The 27,623-nt window shown below is 34.6% G+C and overlaps 1 protein-coding gene across 1 annotated transcript; it reads left to right on the top strand.

The window, feature by feature from the left end:
- The first annotated feature begins 214 nt into the window (after window positions 1-214).
- LOC132547570 (acetylcholine receptor non-alpha chain-like) lies at window positions 215-20,800 on the top strand. Its single transcript, XM_060211344.1, has 10 exons — window positions 215-278; window positions 1,011-1,132; window positions 2,430-2,498; window positions 4,497-4,588; window positions 5,057-5,124; window positions 14,737-14,876; window positions 15,514-15,558; window positions 16,908-17,017; window positions 19,167-19,699; window positions 20,331-20,800. The coding sequence occupies exons 1-10, from the start codon at window positions 215-217 to the stop codon at window positions 20,798-20,800; spliced, it is 1,713 nt and encodes a 570-aa protein (XP_060067327.1).
- Window positions 20,801-27,623: the final 6,823 nt, after the last annotated feature.

A 27,623-nucleotide genomic window follows, 5' to 3' on the forward strand; every position in this document is an offset into this window, starting at 1 on the left:
AAACTATGCTCTTTATTGAATTCAGCTACAAGCTCATTATTAATTCCATATTTGTACAGCAGATGCCAACCTTATATTTGTGTCATCTAATGTTGTAGAACTTAAAAGCTATTTTATGATGTTTTAACTTTTTCTGAAATTCTATCCCAGTGACATGATTATCATTATTTATTTGAACATACTATTTGAATGATGCCTGTAACTCAGCTGACTAATGGATCATGCATACTTCTTTGGGTCAGCTGGCAAAGCAGTGGATTATCACACAAGAGACCAAGGTTCGATTCCTGTCAGGGAAGTCAGCAGGAATGTGTTTATCCTTGTTTTCTGTATTAACATCAAACATAATCCAACTGGTTGCTATTTAGAGAATCTTCTTAATCTCAAGAAGATCAGAGAGATCAGTGTGAATTAAGCCAGATCAGTGTGGCCATCACTCAGCCAACAAACCATGGTAATAGAGATGAAGGTTATCTTACCGGAGTCCCAGGATCAATTCCTGTATTGGCAGGAATGTGTTTTACCTTGTTCTATTACCAGAATTTGAATGTTAACTAACTTACTTGCCTTATCTATCATCCTTTTGTAACAGAAACGAGTAATGAAAAATGCTGCTATCACAAAGATTCAGACTAGCAACCCTTTCTGTCAATTCAAAAGGATTATTATTACATATACAGGAGAGCGAGGCGTCATCTGCAAATAATTTGATTTAAATGGAAACACATTCAACAGTATCATTTATACTAAAACAATAATGGACCAAGAAAAGAACCTTGTAGAACTCCTGTCTCAACAGAGTCAAAGGTTGAAGAATAATCTTCAGTTTGAACTCTTTGTTTCTAAAAGATAAAAAAAATTGAAACCAGTTTAAAAGATTACCTTTAAAACACCATATGATTCTTATCTATCAAAAGCCTTGCTTGTGTCACAGAATATAAATCTGATACCTTTACTTTGATCCTGGTAATTATAAATAGATAACAGTTGATATACAGTTGAATCTTTAGGTGTAAAGCCAGACTGGGAAAAAGGAAAATCTCCACTAACCGAGGCCAGTAAGGCAATCTGTACACTCAACTTCTACATTATTCCCTCCTTCACAAAGTCTTTGCCGCCACAGCAACAACAAGTCAGGTTAAATATCTCCAAGGAAGCATCTCAGTCTCCTTTAGCTTCTATCCTTAGAGTTACTCCAACAATGTTAAGAGGTTTTACATGTCGAGATATTATGACAGGCGTTGCAGATAATCACACAGCTGACCAGCACCCTCTTATGTTATAGGAGAACCCTTAGAGTTGTCAATGGTACCTAATCTGTATTAGGAAAAAAGTAATGAAAAAAACACTGCTATCCCTGGGGTTCAAATTATCAACTTTTCAGTCTCTAACCGGACACTCCACCACTTGACTAAAGGGAAAATCCCACTAGCTGAGACTTGAGCTGTACTCCTAACTTCTACATTTTAAAAGAACAAGTTAGTCAAGTTTACAATCAACTTTGTTCCCGACAGAGAGCGCATTATTTCGTGCTATATATGCCATTTCTTGCTATATCTGGCACCGACTTCCCCCCAAATTTAAACTGACCACACCATACATTGTCTACGTAGCATTTTTTTTCTGGATATGTATATTTTTCTATTGTTGTAAAAAAAATGATTGACTCAGTTGTTCCTTTAATACTTACTGAAGTATATAATGATAAACACACACGAACGAACCAGTCACAATTTATTTGCCTATGATCTATGGCTAATGTGTCATACAGTTCACATGTACCAGCCTCGTCGATTGTATTGGCAGGCGAGAATAGTACCTTTGTACAGTGAGTTGCATATGTATCTGAACTGAAATAGAGTTGCCCCCCTTTCGGCAGAAAACCGCACCTCAATATCAACTGCAAGGATATTTGCAGCGCCCATAATTGATCAACAACCCCCGTTGCAAAAACAACACAACTGTACATACAAGCATTCGCTAAATTTAAGACATTGGCAAATATATTATGGGGGCGGGGCCGTTTTGACGTCTCACAAACACACACTAGATCAATTTGTCTCTAGTCAGCCTAAAAAGAAAGCACGCGTCAAGATAATAACTCTGGTTTTGTTCGATTACCTGAACATGGCAACAACGTTTGGCCAACAATCGACTAACAGTTTATATACTTAAATGTGTGTTTATGGACCTGTTCAAGCTACCTTAGAAATGATCACGCGGAAGAAATGGATGTGAATAAAGTTCAATAATTTGTCACGCATCAAATTAAATAAGGTATCTCTTTATCCTATAAATACGGTATTTCCATGAGTTTCGACACGCAGTATGTAACATGGAAATATAATCCATACACTTAAACCAATTAAAATACACATGGGTCAACAGAACTCTTAGTATACCTTAAAGTGTTTTTCGTACATTTCCAGGTAGGTTTCTCCGTGAACCAATATGGCGGCGGTGAAATTTGTAGGGTGCGTTCGAATACCGATGCCAAGGTAAGAGACTTACAGTAATAAGGTTATGACGCAGTTATGAACTATGATATTTAGACATTTTCACTTTCAATACCATTGTTTTCAATAATAGAGTAGTTTTTAATCAATTATATATATAAATGTTGCTTGACGCTTTTAATATATAGACATTCACCTTTGGGATGAATTCTAGCGTTAAAGTTTACATGACGTGAATCTGCTGTAAATATATCACTACAATATAGGATAGCGTGGAGTTTGATATAACGAATGGTCAAATGGATTTCGAAGATTGAAACATTTCATATGTATATTAAAGTAGGTACTTTATCTTATTCCAATTCCTTTCCTCGCTTGTTTAAATACTGATCGGCAGAATCTTAATTCAAACTTATCTGTGTAACTTACCTCATGCAGGTAAACTTCAAAGCTGAAATTCACAGGCTTAGCAGTGAAAGGCATTATCTTGAAAAAACATCATATAACTAGTCGGGTATCTAGATTTTATACTACTTGATTGTTTAAAAGAAGTTTTAAACAGTATGGTCTTGAAATAAGGACTATATCCTTATTGATATTACCACTCTATGTAACTTTTGCTAATTGAAATTTGGCGTCTAACGGACAGACGATCGACGCCATATACCACAGCATAGACTCTAGTACTTGCTCTTCAGGCAAACGGCTTGGTAATGAAACGAATGCCATGTGGAAAACGAAACATCGGGAAATTGTTACAGGTCTCGAAACTACTTCACAACGCACTCCACTTTTACTACCATCAACTTACTTACAACATACATTCCTCACAAATCAGCTAAGCAAGATAAGGCCAAAACTACCTTGAAATTCATTGCTTATGAATTAATGTTTACAATAAGGATTCTCTGACAGTTCAGCAATCTAGTATAAACGAGGGAGGTCCGTATTTTTATCATTACCGATATTCCGAAAGGGAAAAAAAAGTTAGTTGACATCTAGTCTGGTAATGTGTATATAGGGTGTGTTTGGCTATCATGCAAGCGTAGCTCATTTAGCATACAGTAAATAACGATGTGTTTTCAGACAACAATAGTTATCAGTTGCATTATCGGCCGACACATCAACGTACTCGTTATGCAAATTTTTAGATATGGTCTTAACATCAGAACCAGTAAATACAGGCTTTTTGCAACGATTGTTTGAGCTTAGTGCGAACTTAAGTGTCAACATAAATAAATGTCTAAATTCGAAAATTCAATTTTGCATTTTCTCTTGCATTTTTATATTTCATTTGTTTTCATATTTTGAATTGCTTTCAAAAAGGGGGATGATGACTCGGAATGAATGACTGAGATACCTAATGCCGTGTCTGGTAACAATGTCAATAGAATGTTGGTTCGAATCTACCCTCCAGTTCATAAGAACAAAAGACTAGTGAGATTTTAACTGCAAAACTACATGTCACGATTACAATATTCTATAGTTTACTATGCTATAATGTGTTTTATAAACTGTTGAATCATTACTTATCGTGGGGTTCCATTTTTGTTGATCAAATGTGGACTCTAAATCCACGAATTCATTTGTCCACGGAATTCTTTGAATTATGTGAAGTTCTATGATAAAATATACACGGAATGAAACAGCCAGATTGACTGGAGCAGTCAAAGTCGTTTCATGGCAAATTGCCAATAGACGGGTTAGTTAAGACCAAAATATCTAGAAATTGCGTTGAAGGATTTTTATCGGAGTTTCGTCATTTATGTTACAATAAATATGATCTTTTCACAAAGAAACTGTATTCAAGATGTCATGTGAACTGAAAAATACATTTTTTGTATGTGTGAGTACTATTCATATAAAGTATACAGCATCGTGGCAATGGATGAACGAAAATCTGTGTCACTTGAGAATTCGAGTCAAGTAACATTCCCTTGGTGTCGTCATTGTTTGTCTGAAGTGTCACTGTAGATATGGACAAATCATACGTACAGAACGATATTAAGTTTAACTCGAAATGACATTTTTCTCTTTCAGGTGCTTAACGAAAATTTGAAGATTGTTTTGCAGGACATGGCCAAGATTTTTGCAAAAGGAAAGAAAAAAGACAAAACTCACGATATCAATTGGTAAAATATGACCACGATCACTTTTCTAAAATAATTTATGTTGGGGTACTTAGAATTAAATTTCTTTCCTATTGAGGTCCTGGTGAACCTTGACCAATGTCCGCGTGAGAACAAGACTTATCCCGTTTAATGATCTTATTATATTTGTTTTAAAGATAAGCATGTTTTTGAACAGAAATACGACGGACAGATCCAATAAATAGTTTCTTTAAAAGGAAGGCATTCATGGACAGTGAAAATAAAGAGTCCTTTGACCCAATTCTTTGTTGGTACGTATATATACCTAATTGACAGACACGCTATTTCGTGTATATAATGATATATACTGGGATGTATTTAAATCAACACAGACATACAGAAAACTAAAAACCACCGGGTAGATCTTTTGAAACATACTAATGCTAGACAGTCGTGTAGCAGTTAGGAACAGTATCACAATGTTTTATGTAAAACATGTTTACATAATAGTGTAGATTATTGTTTTGGATTTGAAAGCATGCAGCTTTTGGGAATTATTTTGTTGCTGAATTATGTGGGTAAGTTCAATTTTTTCTCACTTTTTGTATTTTCTAATCTTCTTTACATTTAATTGCTCTGTCACAAAATGAAAAAAAATCTATCAAAATCAAAAATTTTATGATTCATCTTTACACGTGACACTCAGGACTGAATTGTACATTTTTCATATTTTCAAGTTTTATATTTTAATAATTTTATCAAATAATGACAAAGATTCGATTTTCAGCTTTAGCGATTGAGTCTTGCTTATTGCTGAAGACACTTGACGACTGAACAGAAGTTTATCATTATTATTCCGTTAAGTCCGTACATGCTGTGAAATGAGTTTCGCGTGTAGTGTAACAATATAACTTATCTATACTCCACGCTGTTGGGTTTATATATAGTGGTGCTGTTGACACGTGTTCTTGTTTTTACAAAATAACAACTAACATCGGGTAATTTAATGTATAAATTACACTAACATGTATAAATTCTATCGAGATCACACTACCCAGGGGCGGATTCAGAATTTCGGGATAGAGAAGCGCTCGTATTTTTTAACTTAAAATTTCACCTCTAAATCCGCCAGTGCTACCCTTACATAATAATGGCTCACGTTTTACACCACCTTATGAAAAAAGAGGATTTTTTCAGATCGTTTTACGACAAAACAGATTTTCATTTTAAGAACCCTCCTTGATATAACGGGGTTTCTTTTAAGAATCTTAAAATTTGAAGATTGTTTTGAGGGACGTGACCAAGATCTTTCCAAAGGAAATAAATAAACAAACACCACCATATTAATTGATAAAAATGTGACCTCGACCAGTTTTCTAAAACGTGTTATGTTTATTTTTAAGAAAAAAAAGATCATTGTATACACAAATGATTATTTTGATAGTTAATGTAAGCTCATAACCAGTTAACGGTAAATAAATTGTACGTATAAATTCAATCAATATTGATTTTGAGAACAAACAATCCTTAGTTAGAACATTGATTGAGAATTCATGAAACTATTGAACATACCGTTCATTATACAAAATTCGACTTTATTTATTTGAATTATTCTAATAATTGCCAGACATTTCACAAGCATCCGTGAGCACCGTCATAGTTTTATCTTGTGAAGCAAGTCAGACGAATGTATATTATATACGATGTAGACAATGTGATGATTGTACCATATGGTAACCACATCCAGAGATAACCACAGGTTTGATATCACCTTTTGTATGTCATTGTCTAGGTAACGATTGTTTGGTGTTTAAAGAACACAGAAATTAAAACGAGGTCACGTATTTACACCGGTTCGGAATGAAAAATATCAAATATCGAATTTTGATTTTGTTGTCGGCTTTTCCATTTATAACGATAAAGATGTTTACTGTTGAAACATAATTACCCAGACAAAACACCACACAAAGCCGGACCAAAGAACTCTGTATAGCTGTACAACATCGACATTTACCTAACTTCCCTATTAGAGATAAGTGATATGGCCGATCAATTTAATGAGTCCAATAATTGAAGATAAGTTGAATATTTTAAAAGACAATTAATATAAAACGCATTATAAACAATGCCAATATATCTGTACTCTGTTTGTTTTCAAATCCTTGTTAAGCGCTCACTGACTGGATAAAATTTTATTCACAAACTATGTTATATCAAATCTTTGATCTCATCTTTTATTGTAGCGTTTACACGTAAGTGTTCCGTAATAAAAACACAGTTAAATCTCGTTATCTCGAACTCATGTAACTCGAAGACCCCGTTTAATTTGACGTATTCCGTCATTCCTTGCCAAACATTCGAACTCATTTAAATCGAATACTCAGATAGCTCGAAGTTTTCGAGATAATGGGGTTCAACTGTATATGTTTGGTTGTCATAGAAACGGTTCGCCAAAACAATCGAGTTGTGGGGTGTTACGTTTGTTGTCGAACCAAAAATGAAATATAGCCCAGCTATTGTAGTAAATACCTATTTATCTAAATACACGGTTGTAATATGATGATGTTGTGACATACAATACATAATATTCAAAAGTATATATAACGATATTCCTGACAAAAGGTTTGTGTGATGAGTAACACGATAGCTAGAACAAGTTATCAATTCTCCGTGAGAATTTCTGTTCATAAAAGGCGCACCCTTTAAAACTGCCGCTGAATAGAACAGAGATTGTCAACAACTAGACGTAGAACAGAGCACGTTTCCAATTAAATGTCGATCTCAATCAGTGTCTATCATGGCTTTCAAAAGCAATGGGTCTAGTTTCAGAACAAATCTCAGAGTTTTTAATTAAGTGAAAGTAATGACATTTGCACGCAGATAACTGATCTTGACACAAGACACATATATACGACATTCTATAATGTACATCAGGAACCGTGATTTGTACACATTTTAATCGTTCGAACAAGTTACCGCAATGTTTACTGAAGATTTTTTTTTTCAATTTGCTGACTTTCACAAACGATACAGTGATTTTACAATAATATACATCAAATACCACTTCAACACTCATTGTCTGAAAAATCTTTCTTTTTTTTTGTTTTGTTTTGTTTAAATATATCACAAGTATCAAACGGGTATAAATGGCATAGATAAACTGTTTGTGACCGGCATCTATCACAAAATACATTCACACACACATTTATATAAATATATATACCCAAACTGTTGTTTACTTGTCTGGGTAAAATCATAAACATACTTATTTTGGTGTTTGAAATCTCCAGTTTGCTATGATAATGTTGATCTTTAATTACAAACTATAATTATATACACTGGATTAATTCCACCGCCACAGATCGGATTGTTAAACCGTCCATTCACCACAAATCTAATGTTGAATCCGCAATCAGCGACAATAAACTAAAATGCCACACTCTTTCAAACATTAATTTGATCAAACATCGCATATCATTTCGTGATTTCAAGTCAGGCATTTCCAGTTAGATAACAAGTGTCATGATACGAACTTGCGTAGAGCTTGACGAGTAAAATACAATGATATTTTATGGTAACTGTTTATACACGCATCACATTAAAGAATTGTTTTAATGTACATTAAAAATTCAAAGTGAATGATAATTTTACTTTACAAAACACACGATCAAATATGAGTATCATAAATGATTGATGAACAGCGAACAGACCTTACGATATTGGAAGTCTACTTAATTTGGAGTAATCAAATTACAGCGGATTATCACTTTTTGGCAAATTATCACAATTACCAATTTGTTTATTCACAATTAATACTATATAAATAACATACAGAAACTATAAATAGCGCGGACACATTTTAGTGCAATATTCTCACGTGCGCGAGAAGTACTAAGATCATATTACAGCTACAATATGATGGTTAATAGTAAACACAGGTTTTACACGCGATAAACGAGTACATCTTTATTATAAAGATACTAGTAGTTACAGTCAGTGTTATTTTTTCATTCTTTTGCTCCGGGTCAGAAAAAAAGATAATATTGACATGTTAAAAAAATCACAAGCCTTACTCGAAATCGTAAAAACGACAGTCAAATACACCAAGGCTTATAAAGGAGTACGCATTTTATGTCTCTGTTATATTGCTAACAGCTGATACAGTAAATTAGGTAATGCCCTTTGTTTCAGGCACGTGATGTTTATACACAGATATAGGAACCATATGATATAAAAAGCAACAAATACTGCTTAGATGTAGGTAAAGCGAAAGTAGAAATAGATGTGAAAATTCCTCCGTTACTGTTTATTGGATTCTAAGTAACAAACATTTGATATCTGAAATAATTTTAGATTGATTTCAAATAATAATATGCATTTTATATAAGTTTTTCGGTTGTAGTAAGTTCCTAATTTTGTATTCAGAGTGTTGCAATAAATATCGGTGATAGAGAAATGTACTTAAATGCCATAGCACTGGTGTTTAAATGTTTCAAACACTTCGTAAGCAAAAGTTTAATCTAAATTGCAATTTAGACATACTTTAGACCGAAACTGTGCTACCAAACGTGTTTAATGATTCTTTAAAACGTCGATAATTTGCTAGTTTCTATTCAATATTTAATTGTATATACACACAGATGACCTTCAGTTTGAAATTAGAAATAGACACGAAATTGACGTTTATATTTCAAAAGAAAAAAAATTATGGACTTTTAAAATTAGTTTATTGACTTAATACGGTTTTCGACCAGCCAACGAAATAAAACATGTGTTATTTATAGTTAGCAAAAACAGAATCGATATAAAGTTCTGGGGAAACAACGAAACAAACTTAAAAGCAATGATAAGTATCATTTTAACACATATTACGACCTTCAGTTCTGAAACTGAAAAACACGACGTTGACATTTAAAGTTTAAAGAACAAATCGTGACCAAAGCTTTTAAAATCAGAAAAGATAAACATGATTTTTGAACATTAAATGAAATTAGACTTAAGTGACATATATACTCGTACATACATATTAACGTAAATATTAAATAGTTTCTTTAAAAAATAAATACATTACAGACGAGCTTCAATATATTTTTCATATAACATACAATAAAGTAAAAAAAAAACTTTAAACATGAATAGTTAAATATAGTTAAATATTTTGCATTTGTCTAATAAAGTAAACAACACATTCAAAATTTTTCATTGTTCTTTTAAAAAACACCAATGTAGAAAAAATATCGACATATCACAGAATCTTACCATTTATCTATATATCCACCAGAACTGGAAATCATGGACGTTTTTTTTTTTAACATCAGCCGCTTATCTCGAATTTTCCGACAACAAAACCAACATGGACAGTCTTTTACCAAGTTGTATGATAAGCGTGTTGATTTCAATTTCAATATTGTGAATTTTCCATTTCTGGATAGCAACATTCCTGCATCCCAACCTACTGTGTTTACATGTAGCAGTTGATTCGATATTCAAGGGCATGTTCCCATTTCGTGATTTTCGTACAAGAAACTGTCAACTGACGGAAAAAAACTCGTAACAAAGGGTTTCAAAAGATGCAGGTTGATGAGTAATACGGGGTAGATTTCACGGTCGTCATAGTGATCTCATAGAGAAATATTCACTTTCTTTATGAGACATAAAGCTGGACGTATTTGATGATCGTTAATTTGCCTGTTGGTTCAGCTGTTGTATACCTTGTTCTAATTTGAGAACCTGCCATTGCTTACTTGAACTGACAAAGATTTACATGGCGTCTGTCGTCGATGACACTCTTCTGGAACACCTGGTCTTATTCTCCTTGTACGTTTTCATAAGACACCGTATAAATTTATCTTTTGTTCATATTTTGCCCTAGCTTTATTGAATTTAAATTTGTATCATGTTTATGTTGACATATTGGCATTTTCTTGTTGTTTTCAAACACAAATTCGGCTAAAGATTACCACGGATATCTGTGAAAATGTGAAAATGTAAAATGATGAAGACCTCGTGTTTCGGAAGGGTCAGCGTTAGATGCGTTTGATGCTCGTCAGAATGCGAGATGTTCACATTGCTATATACATGCACCTTGTTCTCATTGAACACGTGAGATTGCTCAGCTTGAACTAGATGTACATAGTGGTTGTTTTTCTCATGTTCTTGTCCCTTTTAAACTCTTAACTGATAGAAAAATCAAGAAATTTCGGAAGTAAAATTTAAATCAACATGAATTTTCAAAAAGGATAGAACAGAAAAGTGACATTGAACTACAATGGTAATGAAATTTCATATTTCTTCAGATCTTACCTTGTGACTAAATGTATTATTTAAATTGAAATGTGTATATTTTATTATCTGTATTATGACACTCGTTTTGACCAGTGCTGATTTAGCAAGATACCAATAGTTGTAAGAGTGACAACATAATTTATCACGAAGTCACCTTATAATACAGTTTAATTAATTTGGATTTACTAAATCGATGTATCCAATTTTATATATTATATTGGAAGATTCCTGTCACTTTTGTGTTTTTTGTGCAATTAATTCTCTGTCCGTGTTATATTTTACAATTTCCAAATACACCCTGCAAGCTGGGGTCATTTTCCAAGCTCACCTTAAAAACTAGGGGTTAAATTATGTTTCAGAATATATATGGTCGTTAACCAAGCATGACATAGTACAGGTACCTGCCACTTAAATTACATTTATCTACTAAGGTGATATTAAACACATCTATACAATGCATAATTTCAAAGATGAAAGTAAATATTGACAGTAAGTAGCGAGCGTCAACTAGCTGACGAGAAGGACACTTATCCACCGTTGAACGCCTATACAATGAATAGGCTCTTTTAATATTCTCACTTCGTCTGCTCAAGCTGAGACTATTTATCTAGTGTAATAAGAATTAATTAGCTATCTTGTCCAATTCGAAGAGCGGAACATGACGCTGAGATATATTCGTCTTTCTATATTCAATACACCATGCGACAGTGGCAAAATAGTACATAGATGAACAAAGAGGATTCGACAAACATAACGTAATTGTGATATCGTCTCCTTATTATTGTAACTTAGCGGCAGGACGGCACTGTTACACAGAGACTCCTGATATAGCACGTGAATTAAGACCAGAAGTTCCAGAAGGGTAGGCATTTTCTGCTTCATCAACCCCAGCCGCCATGTATATCTTTGTCAATCAATGTATGTAATGTCAGGTTCAGAAATAAGAACAAGGTTAGGAACAAAAGAACAACGGAACCACCATGTATACTAACGAGCATCAAACACTTCCAACTTCATATTGCCCAAATAACTAGAATAGTTCCCAATGAGAGCATTACCATGATTAGAAACCTCAATAACTTTCATCAACCTGTATCTCTCGAATCCATGTGCTGAGACATCTGTCAGTTGTCAACATCTTACAGGAAAGTCACGATAATAAAAACAATTTTGGATATCACAGGTTGCGGAAACTCGGATGCTGATATCTAGAAATGGAAAAATTTACACCAGGAAAATTGAAATAATCCCGTTTATCGCAGATAATCTATTGAAAGCCCTCCTGGCAGCATCGAGTTAAGCGGCAGATGTATTCCACAAAATACTACAGGAAGACCTCGCTTCAAAACGACCCTGTCTGTTTATTGCTATTTTTCGAGGATTGAATACATGCACGAAAATAATAGACATCTCCAAAATCAAATTAATAAATAAAGCAACATTTCGATCCAAAACTTCTCGTCTCAATTAATCGACTTTGAGTTTGAATTAAGATTCTGTCGAATTGCCGATTTTGTCTTTTTAGTGTTTCTGTGAGACATGTTGAAACTATTATAATATTGAAAATTCCAATTTAAAACTACGCACGTCATTTATATTTTACAAAATTGGGTCGAGGCAGTGGTTAATTGTGTTCCCGCGTGACATACTACCAACTTAATTATGTGTATCTGTATTGTCAATCTCAAAACACACTCTGTAGTGCACATTTTCACAGATGTAAAGTAAATATTGAAAGTAATCAGCGAACACCAAGTAGACGTCAAGGGAGGGGACACTTATCCAATACTGAATATACACCCCATACAACGAAAAGTTCAAGTACATGTTCTCACTTTACATTTTGAAACTGAAAATGTATATCTTGTGAAATAAGAGTTAATTAGATATTTCACAGAGCATAGTCAGCAAAACGTGAAATTTTGATTTAAACGTATTCATTTGTTTTCATATTTTCGACGTTTTCGCCGATACAAAAAAAAAATCTTACGTACTTTGAGATAAAAATTTCATATTAATTATTTTTAATATAGTCATGATTTGTTTCACCATAAACAAGTACTATATTAAGAAGTCAATCTAGGCCGAAAATAGGTATGTCGAATTCTAATGATAAAAAACGGGATATCTGTTAAAAAATTATTATGAGAATGTTTTGATGTTCAAATACTATGTTGTCAAATAGTAAGGAAAGTTACATAACGACAATGACCACTTGTGTTAACACTGAATACAAACCACTTCACGTGACTCAAAAACAGTAAAGATTCAAGTGGTTCAAATAGATATAAGTAATGTAAATACATCTATGTATCCCTACAGTTATACATGTTTTGTAAAAATGTTTAGAGAAGGCTATCTGGTAAAGTTGACGATTAGGATTTTTCTGTTACATCAAATATATCAATAAACGATAGATATAACATTGTTTGTTCTTTGCAGACCATTTTTATCAGTGTTTACTATATAACCCCCACTTTTACGACATTACAGGGATCGGAACATAATTATTTTTGCACGCCATTGTATATTACACAACATTGCCGGTAGTACAATATTGAATGTTTCCTACAAAATGCTTAACATGACTCTACACACATCAAGATATCCAGCAAATCACAGTGGTTGATCTTCAATAAATGAAAGCTCGATATAACCTTGAAAGAGCTCTGAACAGCTACACAGTACCTGAGACATACGGAGATAGGGTAAACGAAGATTTCCATGTTGTAGAAGCAAGCTAAAAATAAAAATCTAGTTTTAGTAAAATCTTATTTCTAACTTAAATCGATAAAATGGCTACAAAATGTAAACAAGAGATTTGCCCCGACATCATCAATAATGTACAGGTTTAATAAATACAGAAACTATTGTTTTTGAAACAGACAACATAGAAGAAACACTAATATTTATGACATATCTACATATACATCTACATCTTATAAAGCCACAACCTCTTTTTAGGAATCCATCATATTATACTTACCATGTACAATATTGATAGTTATACTAAATTGTAGAAATATATAAAGGTTATCGTGTTTTTCTAACCGTCCGCTGCAACCAACAGTTGTCATTTGGATATGATTTTAAGACGAACAAAAAAAAAAACAAAAACAAAAACAAAAACAAAATAAAAAAAACACAAAAAACAGTTGTCATTTGGATATGATTTTAAGACGAACAAAAAAAAACAAACAAACAAACAAAAAAACACGAAAAATACACATTACTAACCAGTTAAAACCCTATTTCAAAGAAATTACGAAATTTTAACATGAGTGAAATTTGTTTTATATAATGGATCTAGAAAATCACGTGTAAATTTGGCACTAGTAATGATATCCAAAGTAATCCTATGTTAACAGCGTTGTTATAATGTATAATACTAAGTGGACATAGAATTGTTCTTAAAGATTCAATCAAATATTGAACCTGTAGCTTATATTGGGATACATTGTGTATTGATAAGTAGCCTTGAGGACCTAGACACTATTTGGCACCAGCATGAGATCGGTGGTGGGGAAACCTGTAAACGAATAATTAAACTAGTCAAAATTCAGTCTAAATGAAAATCTGAACTGATCAACGAGAGCTAGATACATGTTTGACTATCGGAGAAGCATTTTCAATGTAGTTTCACTCAAAAATTTAACAATACGTGTTAAAAGACGGGAGTAAATATCTCTTTGACTTCATACAAGCTGATACTAATAGTTCGTATTTATCATACAAGTTAATTCTAATAGTTCATACTTATCATACAAGTTAATGTTAGCGCCGTCGTTGTTTTTTTCTGATATTAAAACTGAATTATTAAAACATGTAAGAACACTTGATTACTTTCGTTAATCGATGGTGTTAGTTATTGAATTTTAAAGATATGTCTTTTCTATTTCCTTTAGGCTACGCGAGAGCCGTGTTTACAACAACACACGCCAATAACATCCACACAGCGGTACTAACTGGCTACAAGAAATTAGTCCGTCCATCTGCCACGGTCACCGTCCGAGCGGAACTGAGCGTGCTGACCATCAACGATGTGGTAGGTACAGGTAACGGTTTACGACAGGTGGTTTAAGTGCCCCGTGGCGACGGACCTCCTGTATGCTGTTCATTGGTATGTCCATCAGTTATTATAAGGGTATTCAGACTTACAATGTTCCTAGCTGTTCAAGGGGCGATATGTCAAGCATCAAAACAACTAATGAGAGATTCACAACTATAAAGTTCAAACAAAAGTGTACTTACTATTTAAAGGTATAAAGCAGCAGACAGCTTTGATTTTTAAGACGAACTTTTCAAAATAAACCTTTGTAAATTATCATCTGACGCTGAAGTATATATGAGACTTGAAATCCGGAAAAATACGTAATGTGACTTTTAGCAAAACAAACTTCAATCACCCCTGATTTATTTTCGCATTTCGTCTCTTCCTTAATTGTGATTTCCCTGTATTAATATAGTTCTGGGCAAGAATTATCTCACACTTAATTCCTACTCATATTTACTATGACTTTTTATAACACTTAAGTAATAAGCGAGTACTGTTTGTTTTCTTTTTAGACGAAACATGTACACATGAAGTGCGGCTATGATAAAGATTGTCAATGAAAAAAAAATGGAAAAGTATGGCATCACATCTTTAAAGCATGCTATATCAGTGTTTTGCTATTTTTCAGGACATTCGAGCTCAGATGATGTCTTCGTCGGGCTGGCTATCTTTTGTATGTATCTTATAACACATTGTAAATGGCGGAAATAATTATTTCTTTTATTCAATGAAATCATTTTCACATAAAAATGTACGACAATACGATTACAAGTTCATCGTCTGTTTATTATTATCATTGGAATTTTTTTTTTGGGGGGGGGGATTGTTTGGTTGGTTGTGTTTTTTTACGTTACAATATCACTACCTACATCTTGTTGAGCACAAATCAATAGATAATTCATTTTTAAGTATACTGTACCGGGATATTATTCAATATTTTGATATTTTGAATTGTTTTGCAATGATAAGCTTGAAAAAGAAAATCTTCATGTACTACATAGTTCATTATTTCAAATAATATTTCGTAAAATCAAAATCTACATTTATTGTGCCTATCTGCATTAAACTGTAAATAGATTCGTACATCGTATCCGTCAACCATCTCCACATCTTAATTGGTTCCTCAAGTATCTTACAAATCCTCTGTTAGAAGGGAGTTGAACAAATAATGACAGGCGTATGTGATTGTATGGTACAACACTGGAAAATAAATATCCATACAGAATTGTACAAAAGACACAATTCTAATGACACGTTTCAATAGAAACTCGGGATTTAATGCAATTTAACAAAGTAGATCTCGTCATACAGCTGTCTCGTGTTGTGTATTGGGGTGTTGGGTAAGTAAGTTGGCATGACCCACGGGTCCAGGGGACGCAACTCCAATTTTGGAACTCTTTTCTATTGAGGTTAATAAAGTTAGTTGATGGAAGAAAACGTGGCTGATGGGTTGTTTGTGGCAGGCTGTACCATTTCACCACCGATATTATAATTCCCCCAGCTCACAGCGACAACATGGTGGAGAATCCGGGTACAGCCTGCCACAAACAACCCATCAGCCACGTTTTCTTCCATCAACTAACTTTATTAACCTCAATAGAAAAGATTCATGTCACTTCCTACCCATGTAAAAATTGTGCCAATTTTTATTTTTGAGGGGGGGGGGGTGGGGGGGGGGGGGGGGGGGCATGTTGTGTATTGGGGTGTTGGGTAGGTAAGTTGGCATGACCCACGGGTCCAGGGGACGCAACTCCAATTTTGGAACTCTTTTCTATTGAGGTTAATAAAGTTAGTTGATGGAAGAAAACGTGGCTGATGGGTTGTTTGTGGCAGGCTGTACCATTTCACCACCGATATTATAATTCCCCCAGCTCACAGCGACAACACTCGTCCTTTGATGACTCGTCATTGAGAATGTAGGTCTGAAACCATGCAAGGGACTGAGGGGAAATATGTTGTTTATTTTCACCAACTATCAACGAAGGACTCTCTCGATCTACATGTATGTCTCTATGTTAACAGTATTGGACAGACAGTCGGCTGGCCTGGACACCAAGCACCTACGGAGACATAGAATACATATATCTAGATTCAACCAGCATATGGAAGCCCGAACTCGTCATAGATAACACGTGAGTTCAATATAACGATCACATGAGTTTTAAGATTTTCTTGTCATTATATGGAAAACTAAACTAGACATTAAGATCATATGACGTTTAAAATTTCCTAGTCATTATAGACGCACGACCGATGTGCATAGATTTATTTTTACCAGTTTCAGAAGCTATCTGTCGATCCATTTACAGTATTTATATATCCACGTGGACATCCCTTAAACCTTCAGTTCCACGTTTTACTTTGTCAGTTTTGATATCATCAGAAAAAAGTAGCCGATAGAGTTGATATTATCTGGAATATCATTGATATAGAGTACTAATAGAATGAGTCTAATGACGGATCCTTGAGGCACTCCTGACGTTATTGTATACCAACTTTCCCCTTTTAGCGAAAGTGTTTGTCCTCTTTTTGAAATGAAACTTGAACAACGAACAACCCCGGTGGCATTTTATTTGTTCATGTTTTATGTGGAACCATATTGTTTGAAAGTTCATCACGTTAAACTCAATCTGTAGATATACCTTGATCTAGAGAGCATCTGTCCATTCATCCAGTATCTTAAGACGCTGTAGCGTTGTTGACTTGACTGAAATTCGCGTGTAATCACCGCCTTTACCGTTCACTGGTGTAACTCTTCCAGTACTGGTGCTTAAAATGTCAGGTTAAGACCAGGTCGCTGGAACGGACTAGCGTACGGTATAATAATCAAGTGTCCTTGGGGTCTGCATGCAGTCTTCATCTACACGACAACATGAAATAATGCCGCGTCACACATACTGACTATAGGGACACTTTATAGTGCCATCACAGTGAACTGTCTTAACATCGACACGACAACATGACATCCTACCGCGTCACACATACTGACTACAAGGGCACTTTATAGTGCCATCACAGTGAACTGTCTTAACATCGACACGACAACATGACATCCTACCGCGTCACACATACTGACTACAAGGGCACTTTATAGTGCCATCACAGTGAACTGTCTTAACATCGACACGACAACATGACATCCTGCCGCGTCACACATACTGACTACATGGACACTTTATAGTGCCATCACACTGAACTGTCTTAACATCGACACGACAACATGGGACCCTGCCGCGTCTCACCATACAGACTACAGAGACACTTTATAGTATAGTGCCATCGTAACCATGACACGGTAACATGACATCCTACTAAGAACGGACACACCGATCCATTTCCCGGACTCTTTTTCAACTGAACGCTAAATGATGTGTTGAAAGCGCCATTTTCTAGGCTCTGTATTGTAGTCTATGGACATAATCAGTAGCCTTACTTGCTTGTTCAGATTTCGGTGTTTGGCAAATATTCATAAGTAAGATAAAGACGGGCTATTTTCAGATGAGACATTCCGAAATAGCAAGGAGTTGAAAGAATATATAATTGAAATGAGTAGAGAACGTATATAGTCGTTTCTGACAGTTCAAACAATTGCTAGTAATGTTTTACATTGTTTTCAGGAAACACGAGTTGAGTGGCCACTATGCCATAGCCAGATTTTAGAAACTCAAACACACAGTTGTGCTTACCTCAATAAAATATCCCAGTCTTCAGTTAAATATACAGGTTTATGTTTTAATTGGTTCTTGTATCCCTTGTACATACATTTATATTGTAGAATTGTAAGAGAGGATTGAAGCAAAGACGGTTTGGGTGCATTTCCGGTGACATATAGATCTGTGGATTTGGGTTCAAAACTTTATATATTTGTTTGATTTTCTTCATCTTTTATATCACTATGTTCTGCGGCTAGGTATGGCATAATAAATGTACATATTGAGCTCATCTGACGGTCATTAAAAGCGTTTGTATGATAAGTGTCCGCCCAAATAAGGAAGTGTATGGGTTCCTTCACCAAAACTAAATTCAGTAAATTTTGTTATAAATCCTTGTCGATCAACAATACATATAATACACACTGATTGGTTAGCCCGTCATCATTTTAATGTTACCGAGTGTGGTGTCGTGTCCAGAATATAACAATTCAGTATGTCGACTGTACCAGTGTCCATTAGTGGTCCAATCACCTGTGGACAGCTTCAAATGACCTGACTTAATAAACTGCCTTGTTTCCTGCTCAAGTTGTCTTCAGTGTAAATGCATATGTAATTTTTGACTTTTTAGGGTGAGTGAGATCGAAGTTTTGGGGTCCTCAGACCTGCTGTTTCGGGTGAAGTATACCGGAGAGGTTAAATGGGACCCACCCGGAGTGTACGAAACCCAGTGCGAAATAGACATCACGTGGTACCCATTTGACAAACAGAAGTGTAGCATCGAACTCACCAGCTGGGGCTATATATCAGATCACGTGACTCTAGAACACAATGTGACGTACGTAAATTTAGAGGATTATGAACCTAACGGCGAATGGAATCTGCTGAATACGGGACTCTCTACTAGTATACTTTACGAAGAAGGAGAGACATTCTCTCAGCTGTTGTTCTCGTTGGAGATCCAGCGTAGAAACGGGTATTATATCTTAAATGTTATATTCCCGATATTACTGATAGCCGTGTTGACGACGGTAACGTTCTTGTTACCAGCCGACTCGGGAGAGAAGATTTCCTACATCCTTACCATCCTGCTGGCCTTGGCGGTTCTCCTTACTATTATAGCCGACGCCATGCCGACGACGTCACTCAATACCTCTGTCTTGGGTAAGTAAGAACACCAACAGATACAGCGCCTATAATAACCAGAAATATATTGTATTTTTATATACCAGACATTGTCTTAATGTTCAGTTAAAATCAAACGTCAAATTAAAAATACAGATATTTTCTATTGCCGTTATCCAGACCAACGACACAGATAAGGAAGATATATCATATATTCATGAAATGAAATGGCACCACGCAGCTTTTATTTTGCATAATAGTAATTCTTTAATCTCACCGGCTTTAACCCACAATTCACTATGTTATTGCGACGAGGTCTATCTCCCAACAGGTGTTCTGTTTAACCTTGCTTTGTCGCTACTGTTTGAATATACTATGTATTGCCACAAAGTATGGTCTGAATATGTTCGATTCAATACCTCTCAAAGCTTGTTGTTTCTAAATTGTTTTTAAAAATCTGCGATAAACTGTATTACAAAGTAAAATATCAAATTTTCACAAATTTCAATATACAAGTACTTAATTTAAAAAAGCGAAAAAACAAATTAAACACTAAGTAAACACGTTGTTGCAAAACGTAAAAAGACGCAAAACCAATTCAAAACGACCATAATGTTGTTGCCTGAAAAATGTTGAAAAAAAAAACAATGCACCTTTGTTTCTTTAACAGGTGTGTACTTATCAGTAACCCTTGGATACGCTATGATCGCCATCGTGATCACAGTCCTCACACTACGTCTACAGGTAAAGCCAGAAGGCACCAAGGTACCAAGGTGGCTAGAGAAGGTCTGTAAAGGATGCCTAGTTAAAATCATTTGTTACAAAAAGGACGATGTTGTAGAGCTACAGACTGGAGAAAATCGAGAAAACGAAGAAGCTAAAAAGGAAACAAATATAAAAAAGATCATGAAAGAAAAACTGAAAAGAAAGACGACAACATCAGCTTGGACACCCGACGAGGACACAGCGAAGGAGACTGACGAGGAAAACTCAGTCGAATGTGATGACTTTCCGTACAACAATAAGGATGTGGCAGAAATCATTGATCGTTTTTTCTTTTATTTGTACGCCGTGTTGAACGTATTAACGACAGCTGTGTTTATAATCGTCCTGGGAGTCGGCTCTGCAAAGGCCGCCTAGGAAAACGTCGGATCTTCCACTCTTAATCGGTTCTTCCTCTCCCCTCCTGTTTTTATTTATCGTTACCTTAGTAAGTATTCCGGATTTCTCCGGCACATATGACAAAAATTTAATCCTCGTTGAATCCTTGATGAAGCATAAGACGCTTACTCTTCCGGAACATCTGGTCTTATTATCATTGCACTCATGAGTCTCCGTGTAAATCTTTCTTTTGTAACATTGAATTAAGATTCAGTGTGTTCTTTATAGTTTTTTCAAGCAACAAAATTTGTTAAAAAGCAAGACAGAAATAGATTTTGGATCAAAGTTTATATCTGACAGTGCATAAATCATTATTGAGTGCGACCGTCTTCTGAAGTCTACAATGTAAAGTGTTATTACAAAAAGAATGGTTTATTTGTACAGTTCGGTATCCCGAAAAGGAGAATTTCTCTTCAGTTCGGCCAATATATCTTAAAACTGTAGGTTAGAAGTCCTAGCGTTATAAATAAAATTACCCTTGTAACAAACACTGACCATCGACCACCTTTACAAAACTAGTTGATTATTCCTTGTTCAGTGTGACGATGGCTTGTAAACAATAGTTTTGTTACATTTGTTGCAAATCTACCTAATTAAATGTTCGTCTCATTTTCCCTTCGTTTTTTGTTTGTTTTTTTTTTCGTTGGGGGTTTGGGGTTGTTTTTTTTCCCTTATGACTGAGAGAAGTACCTATCAGGACACATGTACGAACAAATCGATATCTTAAAATAGCAAAGAATATACTGACCACACTGTCCTGATCTTGAAACCAGGCACATATAACATACACCAGCTAGCTACCTCCATCTCGAGGGGCACAGGTTAAACAAGACGGTGAGTTTGATGGTTGTCAATATGACCTCATCAGGGAATGGTGGTGTCGTCCCTGTTTACCTTTTCTCATTTGAAATCGTGACATTATTGGATTGACAAATATTTACATGATGGATGACATGGATGAAGGAGAAGGTGCTTACCGTTCCGGAACATATGGTCTTATTCCATACTTATCATTTCTTGAAAACAAAATGTCTGCTTCCCAAAATTACGATCTGAACATGAGATAATTGATCGGATATTCAGCGACTTGTTCCCATTAAACAGATTTCTGTGTAAGATGTCGACAGCTGACTGATAATGAAAACTCTCAACACAAGAAAGATGCGTGTTAACAAATCCTAAACGATCATCTACTGACCACTTTGTTTTTCTGATCAGACACAAAATTGAGCATGAACAACTACGATAGTCTACATATGACATTTGTCATGAAAAAGAAACTTCAACTGTCATAATCCAAGATGGTTGCCTGCGGTCATTTTATTTTACGGATCAGTCCCAAAATTGAACATCTTACTTGACCAAATGGACCATTCAAAAGAAGTTTAATAGTTATACATTATATATTGAGTTGTATTTAAAAAAAAATCGGATAACAAACATCAACTTTCAAAATCCACAATGGTCAACCGTCGGTCATTTTGGTTTTTCGAATCAATCCCAGAATAGAATATTCCTAAAAACAGTCAGGAATTATAGAATCAGGTTCTCAGTTAATAGCTTCAACAAGAATTTTTGAATGACAGACTGATGACAATAAACAGACCTAGACGACAGACGGACCTAGACGACAAACTGACAAAGACAGACGGACCTAGACGACAAACTGACGACGACAGATGGACCTAGACGACATACTGATGACAGACGGACCTAAACGACGGCGGACTAAAATGTCACATGGAGTGTAGCAGATTTCAAAATAAGCATTAATACTGAAAACATCAAACCTTAACGCAGGACAAGCAAAGAAGAATGGTAATACGTTACATGACGTTTTTCCAACATTTCTCGTCATCATTTGTGTGGAGAACCATCTTCGACTTCAGTAAATCAATTACGGATACATGTTAGCACTGTATATAATACACAAGAGATACCAGAGGGATCTTGGTGCCCACCATTGCTTAATCTTTATATGCTCTTTGAATGTTGGATCTTAACCTTTCATTTCTCTTCTCTATTTTTGCTCTTAATGATAAGACATTTGAACATTCCTTTGCAGAATTAGCGATAATCTTTACCTGCCAAATCCAAAATGAACGCCTGGAAGCCATATTGTTTCTTCTGTCACAAAGGGAGATCAAAGGGAACATACACATGAAATTTAAAAGATATTCTTTTCGTACTTCTTATGAAATAGCAATAACAATCTTTACAAGGCAAAATCCAAGATGGCCGCTTATAGGTAATTTTGTTTCTTCTGATCAGTACCAAAATCAAACAGGCACAAGTAGGGATCAAGCAAAGCATACAATTAAGAAACTGAGGAAAAGCTGTGCTGTAGTTCTCAAGAAAAAGTCACAATAAACTTTCAAAGTCAAAATCTTAGATGTCCGTCTGTCGGCCAGTTTGTTTTTCAGATCGGTCCCAAAATCAAATTGGCACAACTAGAGACCAAGGGGAACTAACATATGAAATTTAAGAAAAATCCACCCGGTGCTTCTCAAGAAATAGTGATAACAAACTTTCAAAGTCAAAATCCAAGATGGCCACCTTTCCGCCAGTTTGTTTTTCTGATCAGTCCCAAAATCACATGGGCACAATTAGGGACCAAGGGAACCCTACATATGCAATTTGAGAAAGATCCACCCAATAATTCTCAACAAATAGCGGTAACAAAATTTGATGATGGACAGATGGAAATGGACCAAGGACCACTGATGCAGAGCGATTTGAATAACCTAATATCTGATGATGGTGGGCTATTGGAAAACAATGTTATGTATTGCTGAAGCAATGTATATCCCTTACCGGCCCCCACAAACCATTACAATGTAATGAATGTTAGGAATGAAGGCACTAGGGCGCCAACATTGATTTCCTAAACACTGTAAGTGACCTTGACCCAAATACCATAAAACTCCCAACATGTCCAAAGGCATTTTGATGTTTATGCATCATACCTGTATGAAGTTTAATGAGAATCCTTCCTGGAATTAAGCCTCTAAAGAGGCTGACAACCTTCCACAGACGTAGGACAGGAAAACTATAAACCTCCCCCCCCCCCCCCCCCCATCCCTTCTCCTCCCTTGTTTCACCATCACAGGACTACTTTTTTTTAGGTCATTTGACCGAAGGGTCTCATGATCTAATGCTATCGCCTTTTGTCCGGCGTCGTCCTTGGTCCTTCGTAAACATTTTCAACTTCTTCTCAAGTTCTACATGTCTCAGTGAGCTGAAACTTACCTAAAATGATCGTGACATGATCCTGACCAAAGTTTGTTAATTTCGGGTTGGTCCGAAATCCAACATGGCCGCCATCTTGAAAACACATTTCCGACTTCTTCTCAAGTTCAAAATTTGAAATCTTGTATTTTATGTCAGATGACAGTTAAGGCCCATAGCCCTCTTGTTTATATACTTCTGTTCAACATAAACAGCTATATCAATACAAGGATTGAAGATCAACAATGAAGTCAACAAACGAGTCACTTGTTGGTGATTTTATTTGGACATTTTAAGCTTTTGATCATATCCTCTCTGTACATATATACAACAGAATATGTTTATATATAAAGAAATATGGCAAAAACAAATGACCGACACGTACCAATCCCACAATGCACCAGTCTCGACTGATAGCCCTAAAAGAGAGTGATGGAAGAACATGTTTATTGCAGCTGAAATAAAACCTAACTGGGTAAACTTTTGATCAGAAAATCATCATCAATGAAGCCATTTAATGTGAAAATTCTTATGAATCATCTATTCTGTGAAATTTGATTCATCCATACCTGTGAGAAGCAACATATTGGTCAGTATAGAGAGAATGTCTAAATACACAGGTTATATTGGGCAGTTTTCTTTATAAATAACAGTAAAGCATCATGTTAGAATTTATAGACTAATAAAGTTACTTTCAGAATGGTTTAGATAAATTTCAGCATAAAAGTCGTCTAGAATAACACATTTTTACAAACAAAGTCACATGACTTCCGTAAATCCTGATAAATACAGTCATTTATCCATTCAGAAAAAATCTGAATAAAAAAAGAGCATTGGTACTTAAAAAGTTATGTATACTTAGTGAACAAATTTCATCATTAAATAGTGAGAAATGAACAGAAAGACAAATTAGGATAAATTCCTATCATATTTCATAAACAATCGTTTGTTAAAACAACAAAAATTCTCTTATGTAAATAAACAAGTGATGTCTATTTATAAGGAAGACTTAGCTTTTACTCCACATTATTACAAGCACTCTTGTCTCAATTTAAATCCTGCATTACTTACTCAGCACTGTTACAAGTATTCTCTTCTCAATTTAAATCAAGTATTAATTACGGGACATTGTAAGAAGTACTCTCCTCTCAATTTAAATCAAGCATTACTTTCATTATAATGATTTGGTTGGTATATCTATATCATGAAAAAAATGTACAACAAAGCAAATATCTTACAGCTTAGTGGATTAAGAGTGTATGGCAACCTAATTATGTAATCTCTTTTACAGAAGAATTTCACACCAAGTTCAAGTTGACTTAATGAAAATTGTGTCCTTTTTGTTACATATTCAAATTCACATTGACACTTAACCAATGTAAAACAGTGTTAATCCAAATATCTCTTGGAAAATTTGAATACACAGGTATTATATACCAAGTAGCATAGTTTCTTATTTATGTAGATATAATTCCAATCTCTAATATAAAAAAGGTATTTCAGGTTTCAATGCAAACAATATCAATTGGAAATTTTTTTTTCCATATTCATAGTCATCTTCAGAAAATCAATGTTTGATAAATACATTTATATTTTACTTAATAATTTCTTAAGTCTTACATTTGATTTCTGAAAGAATTTGTCTTTAATTTGAATGGCAATAAAAATTCTTACCAAGTGACAACTCTCACGTAAATACATCTGTTCATTTTTAAGGGAAATAAGCAAAATTGCAAAACGAAATGATTCAATCTTCACCATTTGCACCAATTAACCTGGCCAGTTATACCTTAATGAGATGTATATGTTGATGAGGTTTGTAAATAATAATGGGAAATGTGATATGTTAATTAGATATGAGATGTGTGCATGTTAATGAGGTTTCTGAATATTAATGAGATGTGTGATATGTTAATGATGTTTATGAATGTTGAGCTATGTACTTGATCATGTTTGTGAATACTTATGAGATGTACAATATGTAAATGAGATATGTGATATGTTAATGAATGTTTAGCTATGTACTATGATAATGTTTTTGAATATTATGAGATGTAGAATATGTTAATGTGATGTGTGATTGAAAATGAGAATAGTGAGATGAAATAGCACTTGAATTTTTTCAATACATTTGAAAAAACTGGCGCGAAAATGAGAAAGAAGAAATACAACACTGCCATTTAACAAGATAACGAGACTGGCAAACGGAGCACTTCCACACTGTCCTACTTAAAGGACAAAACGTTAATGTTTCCCTCCATAACACAGTAAACAACGGTTATCATAACAAGCAATAAAGTAAACAATCACACCAATAATAAGACATTGTAACAAACACATAAACATCAAGTGTTTACGATTTAATGAGCTATGCGATGAAATCCACACTTCACTACTGGTTTTCGAGGAAATATTCTGTTTACATTCTCTGTACAACTCTGCAGAAAATACCCTAGTGACATACAAGAATTATCTAGATTTTTGTTCATGAACAAACGTTGGTTTTTAAGTTGATTTAATAATTATCTCAGAGGTCATTTTGTTGGTTATAGCACCTGTCCTGACCAGTGAATTCAGTAGACTAATAGCACTAACAAAAATTAAGGAAAAGATAACTTTGTTTACAAATCTTCTACAATATTTTATATATTGTACATAATATATCTATATATCACAATGCTTTATAAGCATTACAGAAATAATAGAAAATTTAATTCTAACTTTAACCCAGCATTCCCAAATTAAAAAATTGAGGATATTATGAAGGTGCCTTACCTCCTTAAAATGTATGATACCTTCACAAGTTTCAAAGTGAAAATCTAACAAACAGGATGTACAGAACGTACACTACATCATCATAACATAGGGACCATAATCACATTAATGATAGAAATTGATTGTTAAGCTGATGATCCATCCTTATATTCTGAATTTTATCCCCCCCCCACCCTTCCATATAGACAAATGATAGACAAACAAGATATATGTGCCTTGTCCTTCCTTTGTATTTACCAGAATATCGTACAAGTATATCATTGTTACCATTAAATTAGAACTTCCTGAATATATATTTCTATTTTCATAAAAATTCAGACATATAGAATTTCTACGACCGTATAATATCCTGCTATTGTTTGAGAGATCATGTTCATAGCACGTTGTAGGACGAGAAGGCTAATGAAGTCTGTACCGACAGGCCATATGCAAACCCAAAATTTGCATAAACTATGAAATGAATTACAGGTATACAAACAAGCAGATACCTTTCATTGGTATACAAACAAGCAGATTTTAAAATTTTAAATGAACGATGAAATGACGCATTTTACCTGAAATCGATTAAAATAAATAATTAATTTAATCACACAGTCAAATGAACACTCATCCGCTTCTAGTTTACAGGAAATGAAGCACTGTTAAAAGTGTGACACATTAATTCAATAATTGTGAGAGTCAACTCTACACAAGGGAAATGATTTTGTTAATGGGGTAAAATGTGAAACAAAATGTGGGTTATGTTTGAATTTAAAGTGGAAAAATGTTTTTGATAAAATTTGGGCGAGAATGAACAATT

Source organism: Ylistrum balloti, unplaced genomic scaffold (genome assembly GCF_031769215.1).
Source record: "Ylistrum balloti isolate Yb309-2 unplaced genomic scaffold, AGI_CSIRO_Ybal_v1 Utg369962, whole genome shotgun sequence".
Taxonomy (NCBI): Eukaryota; Metazoa; Mollusca; class Bivalvia; order Pectinida; family Pectinidae; genus Ylistrum; species Ylistrum balloti.